At 38.7% G+C, this 13,940-nt stretch overlaps 1 protein-coding gene across 1 annotated transcript in view; it reads left to right on the top strand.

Moving 5' to 3' along the window:
• Positions 1–8,229, top strand: part of ADCY2 (adenylate cyclase 2) — a 241,385-nt gene extending 233,156 nt beyond the window's left edge. Inside the window, exons 22-25 of the mRNA XM_075705183.1 lie at positions 412–519; positions 2,598–2,712; positions 6,618–6,742; positions 8,077–8,229. Of these exons, the coding sequence (XP_075561298.1) occupies positions 412–519; positions 2,598–2,712; positions 6,618–6,742; positions 8,077–8,229 (501 nt within the window). The remainder of the gene's footprint in view (positions 1–411; positions 520–2,597; positions 2,713–6,617; positions 6,743–8,076) is intronic.
• Positions 8,230–13,940: the final 5,711 nt, after the last annotated feature.

Below are 13,940 nucleotides of genomic sequence, written 5' to 3'. Positions count from 1 at the left end.
ATTAGCATAGACTGCCCATTGGCATGGAAGAGATGCTTACTTTCAGAAAGCTGCTTAAAACTTAACTGTTGGCTCTCATGGTGACTCAGTTCCACTATCAAATGAGTGCAAAGTCTACTGACTTTTAAGAGTTTTATGTACAATAAGGTGGAATATATTCTCATTACTATACATTTAGTCCCTTTATAATAAAAAGGTATTTTAGCAGACAAAAATTCCCTTTCCTTGGAGGCTGTAACCATTGTTTTATCCATCCTTAAGTCCTTCATCCTGCATATATCTGTGAAGCCATTTGGTGTCTATTAAGAGACTGTTCTAAGAATTGATGCTCTGAATGCTGTTAGAGTAGCAATGCTGTTAGAGTAACAAGGCTGCTGATCTGAATAATGAATAACCATCCTTGTTTTACAGTTATTGTCAAAGCCAAAGTTCAGTGGAGTTGAAAAGATAAAGACCATTGGAAGCACTTACATGGCAGCAACAGGATTGAGTGCTACACCCAACCAAGAACAGTGTCAGGTACAGGAAAAGGTTCTTGCTTAATAAAAACCATGTTCAAATAAAAGCTAAAATTCTGTTCATTAAACTGCAGGTTATGTATAATGTTGTGGCCTAGTTTTTTTCTTATTAATGTAGATTGTATTGTACTAGACAAGTGTATACTTTTGTTGAGTGGTCTCTGTGAATTACTGTTCTTCACATTGTGGTTTGAAAGTGCCATGTCTAAAACAAGCCTTTTACACTAAACACAATACAGCATTTTATTCCTACATGCTGCAGCAGAACTCGATTTATAAAGTGTACAAAAGACTGCAAGAATGAGTATTTTCCATTGTAAACTGGGAGGGCTGAGTAGCCATATTAACCATACACTTAAAGAACCCTCAGGCTCAGCACTGATAATGTGTTCCTTCGTTTCTGGTTTACTTAATAGGGTAGGATTGCAAACTGCAGTCAGTAGAAATGAAGCTCATAGGAGCAATTCGTAACTTTTAAGCAAAAACCTTGCTTTTGCCATGATCTTTAGAGTACTACAGGTTAGCAACAGAGAGACAGCAATTATGAATCAACACATTCTCTGCTAAGGATTAATGTGCTCTTGCCAAACTCATGTTCCTTGTAGACAGAAGCAATTAACGCCTGAACTATAGACCCTAAGGATCCTGAGGGCAAAAAAAGAATTATTTTAAACTAGCTCTGACATTTAATACAGGGAGGTGAAGGGGATGAAGGAAATGCAGAACTGTAGACTGGAGATGAGAAGACACAGAGGAGCTCTCAATCACGACTAAAACTAGTGTGTGCACAGGAAGAAATTTATCATTTGACTTATTTCCACAAACTGTGAATCAAGAGATCCAAGTTTTAGTGTTCCTTTGGTGATTTAGTACACATTTTCAAAAGAAATCCACCAAAACTCAGCAGCCTTCAGTTCAGATGCCCAAAGATCCACAGATACTACAGTACCTGCTGTGGCAGTGACTGACTGCTAGGCATACTGCTGGGAACAACCCCCAGCTTAAAGCAAGCACCCAAGGAAGACTAAGTGCCTAAGGAGGGGGCCTGAATACACCAACTGAACAGGAAACCATCTGTCTTAACTGGGAGTGAACTCCAAAGGAAACAGGATTCATTCATCTAAACAGCTGCTCTGGCAAGCACCACTACTGTCCCACCTAGGCTGATGCATCTACTCTATGAATCACCTCCCGAAGCTGTCATCTGTCCATCTCTCCTGTCACTTTATCTCAAGAAATGAGGAATATTCAGTCATTTCTCATAGAGATCAGTGAGTCCATCTCCGATGAAATCATTCTCTTGTCAGGGTCCTACCCTGGGCTGTGGGAACCCAAAAATCAATTTTCTCCTCAGCTTCAGAGGACTCCAACCAGTACTTAGAAATCAAGCTACACTGCTGATGTGTGAGGAGACATTAAATCTATAGCCTCTATAAGTGGTATAAGCTCTGTGCTAGTAAATTAGGGGGCAGAGGATGGGTTGCATTCTTGCTCTCTTCCTCTTGTATTTTATTCGTTTTCAGGTCTATTAGATGTTCTCAGAGGTGCTTGCTTATCTACCAGATGACATCAGTGGAGGAACTCTTAAAATAGTAAATTTTACTGGAGCTTAAGCATTAACAAGGGGCTGAGCTATGCAACAGGGAGAGGGAGCAGTCTCTGTGGGGCTGTCCACAAGCATTATTTATTATTAAAGGGCATAAAGTAGAAGCAGACACTTAGAGAAAATTAATGAGCAAATCCTAGGTACACATAGACATTGAGTGTCTGTGGGATTAGATAGCAGCTAAGTTATTTGACAATCAAAACGTTAGATTAGACATGTTTTGGATCTATCATCTCTAGACTGTCTGATTGTGTAAGTAAAATGCATCCTGGTCTATTGGCCATTGTTTGATCTAACTGATGCTGGACAGGGCACCATCTTCTACATTACTTTTCTTCTGCTGCCTGCTGGCATTAGGATATCGCTAAGGGATTAAGTGCTTTCAAGTGTTCAGCATATTTTGGTTGTACTCTCACAGCAACTAAAGCTAAGGAAAATGATTTTGTTCTGTTTGTTTGGCTGTTTAAATTCAGGAACCTGAACGACAGTATATGCATATAGGAACCATGGTGGAGTTCGCATTTGCCTTGGTGGCAAAACTGGATGTCATAAACAAGCATTCATTCAATGACTTCAAGTTACGAGTAGGTATGTATCACAGGATGTTTATGAGAATATCATGGAGGAGGGGGAGAATTCAGTGTGAGGTACCAGCTGATTAAAGTGTTAGTAGAACTGACCGAAAGGGCCATGAATAAATAGCACCATCTTTACCCTATTTAAAGGCAGCCTCTGTTAACCATAGCTGCTGTTGTGGCAAGGAGTGTTTCAAGGCAGGACTCGGAAAAGGGCAGTATTCCTAAGTAAAGAATGGTTGAAAAATATGGTCCCATGGCTCTGAATTGTTTTGTGTTAACTCTATAATAACTATTCTAGAGGTTGTTAACGGCATACATTTTTTTAAGCTTATCAATACCAAAGGACACAAAAAGACTCTAGACAAGGCTTTATAAAATCATATAAATGGGTTTGGAGGACAAGAGCTATAAGGGGCCAGTGAGGCTGGCGTCTGAAATATTTTAGATGTACTAAACTCAAGCAAGCATACAAAAATGCACCCTTTCCTTCCCAGTAGCAGACAAAGGAGGATATTTCTCCTCTTTGTTATTCTATGTTTATTGACAAATAAGAGCAAAGATGACTAGTGGTTAATATTTGAAAGAGGTATCCCTTATATTTCAGCATCTAATTGTTTCTACTTGTGCATCATGGTATTTTAAAAAAGAAATAGGCAACTGCAGTAAGCCATGGAAAGCATGATGAAATAAATGAATTCAGAGCTGGTCAAGAACCATATGTTCCAAAATGTTTATTTCCTGATAGCAGTACACTGCAGTTTTACAATGTAATGTGTAACTTGGAAAGTGTGAAATGAAAGCAGTAAATAAATATTGGAAACCCATAAATCCTGTAAACATGTCAGAAGTATTTGATTTCCAACAGTTATTCTCCTGTCTTGTCTTTTTCTTGCTGTGCCTCTTGCTTTACTTTTGGCTGCTCCTCTCACGTTTATTTCACAGTGCCACCCACTGGCAAAACTTGCTGTCTTCTGACTTGAAATATTCCATGTGTTCCTGAGAGCACTCATTTGACAGTATGTTTTGTATTCCTTGCTAGAGTTAAAAAAAAAGACAAAGCAAATCTGAAGTATGCTTCCTTCTCAAAGTGTTACGGAACTTTATGGGTTTAAAAAAAAAAGTGTAGAGATACCATATTTCTATACAGCGTAAGTTCTCTTCTTGCCACAGATAACACGTGCCACACACTTGCAAACATATCAGCAGTGTCAGTACAGATAAAAAGCTGTTGAGTGTCAGGGCTAAACCCTCAAACTGATGTAAACCAATACTGACTCCTTTAAAGTGGGGATCATGAAGCAAACTTTCTAGGGGAAAAAAAGATACCTACTTCTGATTTTTGAAGTGTTTGCTCTAGGTTCCAGAGAAGTCAGAGTCCTTTGCTTCATGAAATGAGGAATGGTTAAATCTGTGAAAAGACACAGGCCCCAAACTGGCATTTTTGCTACCTTAAACCAATATAGGCACCACTGAGATCTTCACTTCCCATCTTCACTTCAGTTATTCTCCACTTCGCACCACCACCTGACCATAAAAGCATGTGATATCCATAGCAATTAGAGCCACAGAAAAGTCTGAGCATCTACCCCTGACATAATCCCCGCTTTAAACCCAAATTGCCATTTGTAAAAGACTTCCTCAGCCAGCATCTAACCCCAGAATTGTTGCAACTCACTAGAGGTCTCAGCTTTCAACCTTCAATTTCTGTGAGTGCCTGAAATGCTACTTGTGCATTAGAAGGTACACAGCCTACCCTGACATTGTCAGGCAAGGGAGGGGAGCACCTAGATTATATTTCTAGCATTCCTCCCCTTCTGTTAGCTAAAGTGCTTGATTTATTAGACAAGCCTAGATATGCTTTTGCGGCAGGTTTTGCACAGGTACTATTTTTTTTCAGAACAGAATAGAGGCTGATACGTTGTTTTTCGTATAGCTTCACGGTTAGAGCATTTGTCTGTGTTGTAGGTGAACTTAATTTTGTTCCTGCTTTTGGCTGAGGCTGCTCAAGCATGGGGATCCCTGTTCCCTGGCGAATGCTGTGAGCCCAGGCTGTAAGATACTTTGGAATCAGATATTCTCTGTCTGTCCTGCTGAACAGTATTTGCTGAACAGTATTTGCTGAACAGCCTTTTCATGGAATAATTAAATGTCGCTTTGGATATGAGCGAAAGAGACAGATGGTATCACCCTCTGTTAGAGCATTCACCTGGACTGAGAGTACTACTCTTCCAGCCTTGCCCCAACAAACATTCACGTGTGTCATGCGAAGGAGACAGGCACTAGCAGGAATGACATAGATCAGCACATCCCAGAATGCCTGGGTGGCCAAAACACATTCCTAAGAGATATGGGTAGAAGTCTGCTCGAAAGAAGAGGGATCTGAAGCTGGCTCTCCAGCCCCTGAGGTATTACTCAAATCATCAGCAGTGGTGGTTCAGGAAGGAGGTTAAAAAAAAAAAAAAAAGACACCTCCTGACCATTGTATTTTGTACAAAAGTCCCACTGCACTGCCCTAATTTCTGGACCATGGCAGAGCGTATGCCACACACATCTCTTCAGTATTCCCTACTAGCCAGCTTGGGCTACTCAGCAGATGGCTGTTGTGGATTCCAGTCTTAGGTCCCTAGTGCTTTCTGCATGTTGGATGTCACAAAGCAGAAAGACACACCAATGGCTTGGGTGTTAATGCAGAGTGTTGCAAGGCCTACGTCCCTTTGTGCATTTAATCCCCAGTGCTTAGACAAATGTCTATCAGGTTCTATTTGGTATCCTTTAGGGTTTGCATAGTTCCCCAATTTTCTAAATTTAACTGCTACAATCACTTTTTCCAGGGTTTCCAAGTGGGCTTATAGTGTGGTTGCTAGCCCATGCTGCCATGTTACATATGATCTGTACTAGATGAGCCAGCTCTGAGATGCCTCCCCATGCTACAATCACACTTGCATTTTGCTGCATAGATACATCCCCAGTGATGGTTTCTGTCAAGTAATTAACAGAAGTCAGTTATGATCCACTGATATGGAGATAATTTAGAAATCCAAACTACTCACTTGTCCAGGGTTTATCTCTCACTAGGTCTAACTTGGCTTTCCAGCTCATCGGTATGTATAATTACAATTATAGTATATTTGATGCTGGTTAACAATAGTGCTTTTGATTCTGCTTCCTGGTTTCCTTCCCTACTAGCAAAGTACAACTCACTCCCTTTACAAATGTAACACAGGATACAAACTGACTGCAAGATAAAAAATGCCCAGAGTCTAATGAGGGACTATACTATGTTGTTCTTCACTCTTACAGTGTGCATTTCAGAGCTAGCAATTTGTTACTCTTACTCCACGCTTAATCAAATTATTTGAATACATATATTTATATTGCAGTTATTTAGGACCATTCTATGGACAATCCAACCTTCAGAACAAGGCTTCAAATCCTTCCAGCTCATTCATTTTAGTTTATTCTACATTTAAGATGCAAAGAATACTGTAAAAGTTATTTGATCTGGCTGTCAACTATTGCAGAGAGGAGAAGTCCTTTTCACTACATGTAGAAATGAAAAGAAATTATTGTATATCTGTTTTCCCAGGAGCTGCTGCTCTCCCACAGTGTGTTTCTCATGCTATCTAATAAAGGCAGCAGCAGGTTATTAGGATGCTAATGGTTGAAAATATCAAATTTACTCAGGATGGGAAGGAGATGTAAAACTAAAATTAGATGAACTAACTTGTAGCTTTTTCGTAACTAACATCCTCCTGCTGTAAACGGTTGATAAAACAGTTGTGAACAGGCTGTTGGTTGCTGTACTCACAGCATGGGCCAAATACCATGTTCATTGACTTCATATGTTAGCAGATGCATTGTGTGTCCTTGTTTGGTGGATCTTCTTTTTTAATGTTACGTTCTGATGTTTTCCAGGTATCAACCATGGACCTGTAATAGCTGGAGTAATTGGAGCTCAAAAACCACAGTATGATATCTGGGGCAATACAGTAAATGTGGCCAGTAGGATGGACAGCACTGGTGTCTTAGATAAAATACAGGTAAGTCTTGGTTTTGTGCTAGTATTTATCTTAATCCTTTGAATTTGGTGTTTAAAAACCATCATATATTTGTACACTAAACAGGTCTGTGTTTTGGAGCTAAGGATGCCTACAGAAAAAAAATTACCTACCAGCTGTATCTGTACATTTCAAAAGAATTAGACCTTGGGCAGGAAAGTAAAGAATTAAAAGAAAATTATAGGGAAAATGGGAGGAGAATCAAAACTTTGTCTTGACCCTACAGAGGAATACAGTGGAGGAAGTCATGGGTTGCCTGGAAATGCGTCCCTAGATTAAGAGACGATTTGAGGGAAATCACATTTCTATTCTGTGAATTTCTAAACTCGTAAAATACTACCTACCTTATCTCTGAAGGGCATTCCTGATGTTAATTATTTTTAAATAAAGGAAATGGCCATAACTGCTGTACATCAAGTTAAATCCATAAAGCAATCATGAAACTTCCCTTTTAATGAACCATACTGATTAATAATCTTTATAGATTATTATCTGTATATATTATAGATAGACCTGTATAGAAAAGACCTTCAATTAACTAACTTTCCAGTGATTCCATATTCAGGGATCACATTTTAAGTATCTGCCTAGTATGCTGCCTAGCACTTTGGGATCCCAGCATGTGATTGAAAGCACTCCAAATCTATGATTGAGACTATTCGGAACTAAATAATGGAAAAGTAGCATTACCAACTGGTGGTCAAAACTGAAAACAGAAGGGATGTCAAAGGAATAGCATCTAGAAACAGTTGCTTGCTTCACAAAGAAGCACAGCCAGTCTGAGACAACTGATGCTGTTGAACAACCTCTGTCCTAGCCGGCTTTCACCTAAAATGGCAGAACTGCCTAAAATTTGGTTTGCTGCCACTTCTGTGAGAAACTGGCAACAGCAGCTCTGACAGATGATGCTAATGTCTTACTATCACTTCATTCATACAGCCTTAGTATTTGCAAAAAGATGGGGAAGCTTGGGTCTGCTGAAATGAAAAACAGTTCCTGAAGTTGAGAAAAATGCTATATGAGGAAGAGTGTTGTCCCTAGTGCCATTTGTGTATCTACGAGCCCTCTGTTTGCAGTCCTAGGTACAGAAATGATTATACCCAATTTGATACTTGATGTAAGCTATTAGAATGGGCATCCAGCAACAGACTATTTGAAAGCTCAGGTGCTCAAAACTCACTTGAGACCCTTAAGGGCCTTATAAGCATTATAACAAAACCCTTATAATTGCTCAGAACATATGTTCTCTTCACACTCTGGAAGAAGATTCTGCTTTGCTCTGTTATCAACGCTGGTGTATTACTGTATTGTTGCAGGTTACAGAGGAGACGAACAATGTCCTGCAAACACTGGGGTACATGAGCACTTGCAGAGGAATAATAAATGTAAAAGGAAAAGGAGAACTGAAGACATACTTTGTACATACTGAAATGACAAGATCCCTTTCACAAGGGAATGTGGCATCTTGAAGAATGCTTGTATGTGTCATCAGTACCATATTTTCAGGAAAGTATCACGCACTTTTTAACTACATTTTGGCCCTTAACATGCGTGCTATTTTCTGGTATGTGGCACTTATTTTAATATGGCTGCAGAATAGTCCCATGAGCCATCATTTTGCACCTTGATATTCCTATGTTCAAGGACAGTTGCGATGTACGCTGTAGGACTGGAAGATTGTACTGCAACTGGCACTGCTATTCAAAGACAAGAAAAGAAGGAATAGAAATTAAAAGGAGGTAACTCATCCTGAAAGGACAAAAAAGATATGTTAGTGACAAATGTGGGGAAAAAAGGCAATAAAGCTAGGGGTGCATACTATTTTCTGATGCATGGTGTTTTCTGGAAAATACAGTCGCTCCCCAATAGCATCTACTAATCTGGTATTATAGTATACAGTATTTGTAAATAAGTTTACTCTGTCCACACATGATTTGGATGTGATCACCAGTTGCATCTCATAGCCAGGGACACGTTGGGTGGCTTGCTGGCATTCTTTCTGAAGAGAGAGCTAACAATGCTGGAATAGTTTTGTACAAACGTGTCAAATGTTTTGAAGCTATTGTCTTTTGTAAGGTTAATTCATTAAAAGTTTATATGTACTTTGTCTTACTGTTGCTGTCTCTTAGTTTTGCTTCCTTCCATGGCTTCTGTCGCTCTAAACCTGCGCGTCCTCTGCTGCTGCTGCTGCTGCTGCTTTTTATTGAGCAGTTAGATGTTGAGGCAGGCTGTGGCCAGCTATCTCAATAGCCTCGGCCACTAATATCTGCTAGACTTGCTATTGCCTTTCAGAAATTGAATCACCTCTATTGTCTTCAGTCTTGGGTGGCATCCCAGGCACTTGGCAGTCATTTACTCCCTAGGTGATAGAGAAGACTTACCTCAAACCCATAAACACAAGCAAAGTTGGGGATGCTGGAGACAGTAGCAGTGTTGCTACTTTGCAACTGGCCTGCAATGCTTAAACAATAACTAGGAGAAGCTGTACAAGAGAAGAAATGTTTTGTTTGTTTTGCATTTTGACAACTTCTTTTGCCCTTGCATGCCTTTCACTTAACCTTTACAATGCTGGATTTCATGGGATATTTAAAATAATCTAATTTATCAGGACATGAATATGAGCAGAAGATACAAAAAATGCTATGTTGTGGATATTTGAGATCAATTTAAATCCTGTCAAATTAAAAAGTATCACACTTGCAGAGTTTCATAGATGAGCCAGGTGAAAGACTGAAAAAGCAGGTAATTGTACTATCTATGCTCCTTTGAAGCATAGGTAGTAAAGATTAATTTTTGCTTTGCTATTATCAGTACTTGAAATTAACATATTCTTTTAGTCATAACAGCCTAGCAAGACAAAATTAATAAAATCCTCCTATTTAAAAAATAGCATATAATGACAAGATTTTTTCCTGACTGATATCATATGAATATAGAAGTCAACTTATGCACTATTGACTCTGGCATGTTATTGAAATGTAACAAGTATTCAGGTTTCTCATTCGTGAAACATATATTTACATTTGTATTGCATTGGTGTCCTTTCAGAAGGAGTTCTCAAAATTGTGGGTCACAAATAAATGGCATCAGGCCACAGTCTCGCTGAGTGTGGCACGCTTCACTCACAGCAGCCATCTGCCTGCTAGCAAATTGGAATGGCAGTAGATTTCAAATGCCTACATTTGCAGTAAAATAGACAATCTGAATTTTGATCCCTTTAGGTTAGTCTAAAAGCAAAATGTGGGTTATTTCAGTTATGTCCCAACATAAGACACTTGATGTCTCACCCAGAGCTGCAGACTTCTGATCAGTATCTCTCAAGATAGGTAGTCAGTCTAATAAAACCTCATTAAAAATATTTTGTTGCCTTTACAGTTTCTTCCTTTTAATTAATAAGTTAAGATAAATATTTTCCAGTGGAATGAAATACTTTCCAAATAGCTCACATGGCAGCAGAAACAATCTCCCAGTCATTGCCTAAAACAAGGTGTCACTTAACTATGCTTAAGACTTCTCCTAAATCCCTCCTCTCCACTTACTGTAAGTTTGTCCTAGGAACAATTAAAAAAAATTATAAAAGCTCTTAGACTTTAAATATGCTCTGGGCCCTTAAAATCATTCCGGTATTATCACAGGTCAAAGCAATCATTTCTTACTGTGGATGAAAACCCTTTATGTAAAGTTGATTATATTGTACTGTTGTATCTATGTGCAGCTTTCAGGTATAACCTGTACATTCAGGATTTTGCTTTTCATTTGTATTCTTGCACACTTTGGGCATCAGCAGCAAACTTTGTACCTAACTCAGTAGCTTTGTTTCTATGATTTTTATAAAAGTTAAACAATAATGTATTTCTGTAAGCCATGAAATGTTAAAACATTTGAATGGCCATGAGTTGACTAGTCCAATGAAATATAAAGAAAGATATATACATGCTCTCCAAGAGCATGTTGAAAATGCCCTTGTTCAGACCACCTCATGTTTCACTGGTGTTCTTCTCTCATTTTGTAGTTGCATTCAGATTCTTGCAGCCAAATCCGGCTAAAGACCAAGAAAACAGGCAAAAGATGATTATACACGTATGATGCCCAGACAAAGAAAGGTGCATACCATCCTCTCTCCAGCCTTCAGTGACTGACTATTATTATTATCTTTCTAGTACCGAGAAGCTATTTGTATCCAATAAATACTTTTTGTCTTCCAATGCATTTTACATCTATTGTTTATACTGTTTTATTTTTCCCCTGTCTGGATTGACCCAGAGTTCTTGTATCCGCTTTCTTCCTCTCCCACAGCAATTTCATCTGCCTCAGTAAATGGATATAACTAACACTGCTCACATATCAGTGTGTGACTTGAAAAGCTTTATGATGACCATACAAACCAGTATTCAAGATGCCATATATTCTACATCACAGTAAGACTTCTGTGTTGGTGCCGTAGTTCATAGGTCACTAGAGAACCACAAAGAATGTGACTTCCAAAAGTACAATGCAAATGTATTTCACACCATGAGGCAGCAGCCAAAACATCAATATAAGAGTGGTTCACTGTGGTCTGGGAAAATGAAATCCAAACAGGAACACCTGGGGAGCCTGCTGGATTTCTTTTTCAAAATCAATGCTTTGCTCCAATTTATGGAGGGCTACCAAGGGACAGGAAGAAAGATTAGACTTGCAGATATTTTTGTTAACTACAAAAATATTTGGGATTACCTGTAAATTAATGGTATTTAGCGGCTGTTTCTAAAGAAAGACATTGGCATCATATTTATGCTGTGTGAAAAGCATTTTTCATTCTCTTTATATTGATTCCTCTATTTTGTAAAATATCTACAGCCCTTCCCTCTTTCCACTGAGGCACAGGTAGGAGTTCAACCTGCTCGTTTCTAAAGCGACAGCTGTGCACATCTGAAGGTAGAAGTGTTGAAAGTCTGTCCTGTTTTGTTTTCAGAACCTCGTATCAGGACAAATAATTAGCTATGTTGTCAGGATGCTTTATATAGCAGCAGATTTACTGTTAAAAGCAATGATTACCTTGTCCTTTGATATGTCGTTTTCCTTTTGGTCATACTTCTGTATAAAGATACTTTAATTTTTCATTTTCAGATAGCAGATTCTCCTTCACGTGACCTAGATACTACCCTTCAACACTTTTTATGAGTGGACCACAAACAATTTTAAGACTAGGGCTTGTTAGTTTTATTTTTCCTTTCTTGTCTAAAATAGTGGAGTGACTCTGGGAAGGATACAAATGTAGAATGAGATATATGTGCCTTAAATAAAACATGTAATTAAGAGAGTATTTTTGTTCCTTGAAGTACTTCAAATTTGTGTGGATTTGTCAAAAGTGGTGTATAAATCAATTGTAGCCGGTTCACCCTAAAGTTTGCTATGTATTAATTTTAAACATTTTCAAATTTAGGGGCAGAAATTGTTCAGGTCAATTGAGTTTTTAATATGTCAGAATGCAAGATAAGGATATTTTAATCCTGTTTGCAGTTATGAAGATATGAACCCCTTTATGTTGTAGGATGCCACTGTTCAAAACAAAGATTCTGCCAAGAATTGACTGAAATTTTTTGATGGAATCTTTTTTAAATATATTTGTAGCCATTGAGCTGCTCTTCATGAAAATCTCAGTTTTGACAGGAAAAAATGCATGTGAAATATTTTGAAAGATTGACATTCCTGGACTAGAAATTTTCATGTTTGCATTCAAAACAGTGTTACAAATAACAATTGTTATGAAAGTAATGTCCACTTCATGTATAAAATTGTGTATTACTCTACTTACCAAGAGGGTTATAGAACAGAATATTCATCTGACTTGGTGAGTTGGAATATCCATTCAGCAGGTATCAGTCAGCATACAAATAATAATTGAAATTATATCAGTTAACCAGTTATCATTTTATAATTGTTTGTAAAGTATTAAAATAATTATAATTATTTGAAAAGCCTAATTCTCCACTCAAGCAGTTAAAATTGTAGTCACAGGCCAAACAGGAAGTGTTTGCAATCTTCAGACCAAGACTCAGTCATAGTAATTGTGTAGAGAATTATTTGAAACAACAGATATATTCAGGGAAAATTTAAAAATCTCCTGAGTAGCTCATGAACAAAAAAAACCACCCTGAAGATTGCAAAAGGTGTGCTGACTTCTGCAGGTGATGCACAGTTGTCTCCGTCTCCTTCAGAAAACCTCTGAAGAGCCTTCCTTTTTCAGACGGGCAGTCTGTCACTAATTCAGCATCTGGAAGAAACAAGCACTTGTGTGAAATGACTGGCTTGGACCAAAGCTGTGGTAGTGGAAAAGTGACCAAGTTTTTGAGCCATTTTTGTTTCAGCCTCTTTTTCAAGGGCCATCGTACGCAGCATTTGCTGGCAAAGGCTCTCTCCCCTTCGTGGATCAGCTGAGGGTCAGGAACACAGAGCAATCTGATACATGTTGAGGTCAAACAGCAAGGACAGGAGATGAATTGCTAAGGCTTAATTTCAGGCTAGCCATCTCAGCTCTAAGTGACATGAGTTTGAAACAGGTACGTCAGCTTGTAGTAAGAAAACAGGTACTGTGATTTTTCTGCGTATCAATGACCTGTCCAGTTACATGTCATCTGTCCTCTTGTGTCTGTCCCGTCTCCATCCCCCTGTCCCATTCCCTTTCCCCTGCCTCGTTACCGTTTGCTTCACAAATTCCTTTTAGGAATTTTCTTGCAAACTTATTCCATAAGCCAGTTTGACATTTCAGAACAGTGACCCTGCCTTTGAGACACCTTTATGACTATAAAAGTATGCGTCAACATATTAGAAATTCAGGAACCTTAGCAGTGGAACCTGAGGGGGATATTGCTAATCCCTAAAAAGGCAGGCAATTGAACTTCTCCTCCTTAGGACACTGAATTCCAAGCAACTTTTAACACTTTGGTCTCTGAGCTCAGCTGTATTTGAATGCTTACTTTTGACCATATAGATTCAAATTGCTCCATTGCCCTCTCACAATCGTTTACCAGTTCGTATTTAAATTACTAAGGAAACAGACTGACCTCCAGTGCTACTCTGTAATAGGAACATACACTTAACAGTAGCATAGTAGTGGCGTATGATCCAAGCCTGGTTTTAAGTGGAACACAAACCCCTGGGCATTCATATCCCCCTTCTGGGGAGTATGCAAAAGGTG

This window comes from Pelecanus crispus, chromosome 2 (assembly GCF_030463565.1).
Source record: "Pelecanus crispus isolate bPelCri1 chromosome 2, bPelCri1.pri, whole genome shotgun sequence".
Lineage (NCBI taxonomy): Eukaryota > Metazoa > Chordata > Aves > Pelecaniformes > Pelecanidae > Pelecanus > Pelecanus crispus.
Note: the sequence above shows the minus strand (reverse complement) of the source record. Positions and strands in the feature narration are given on the sequence as shown.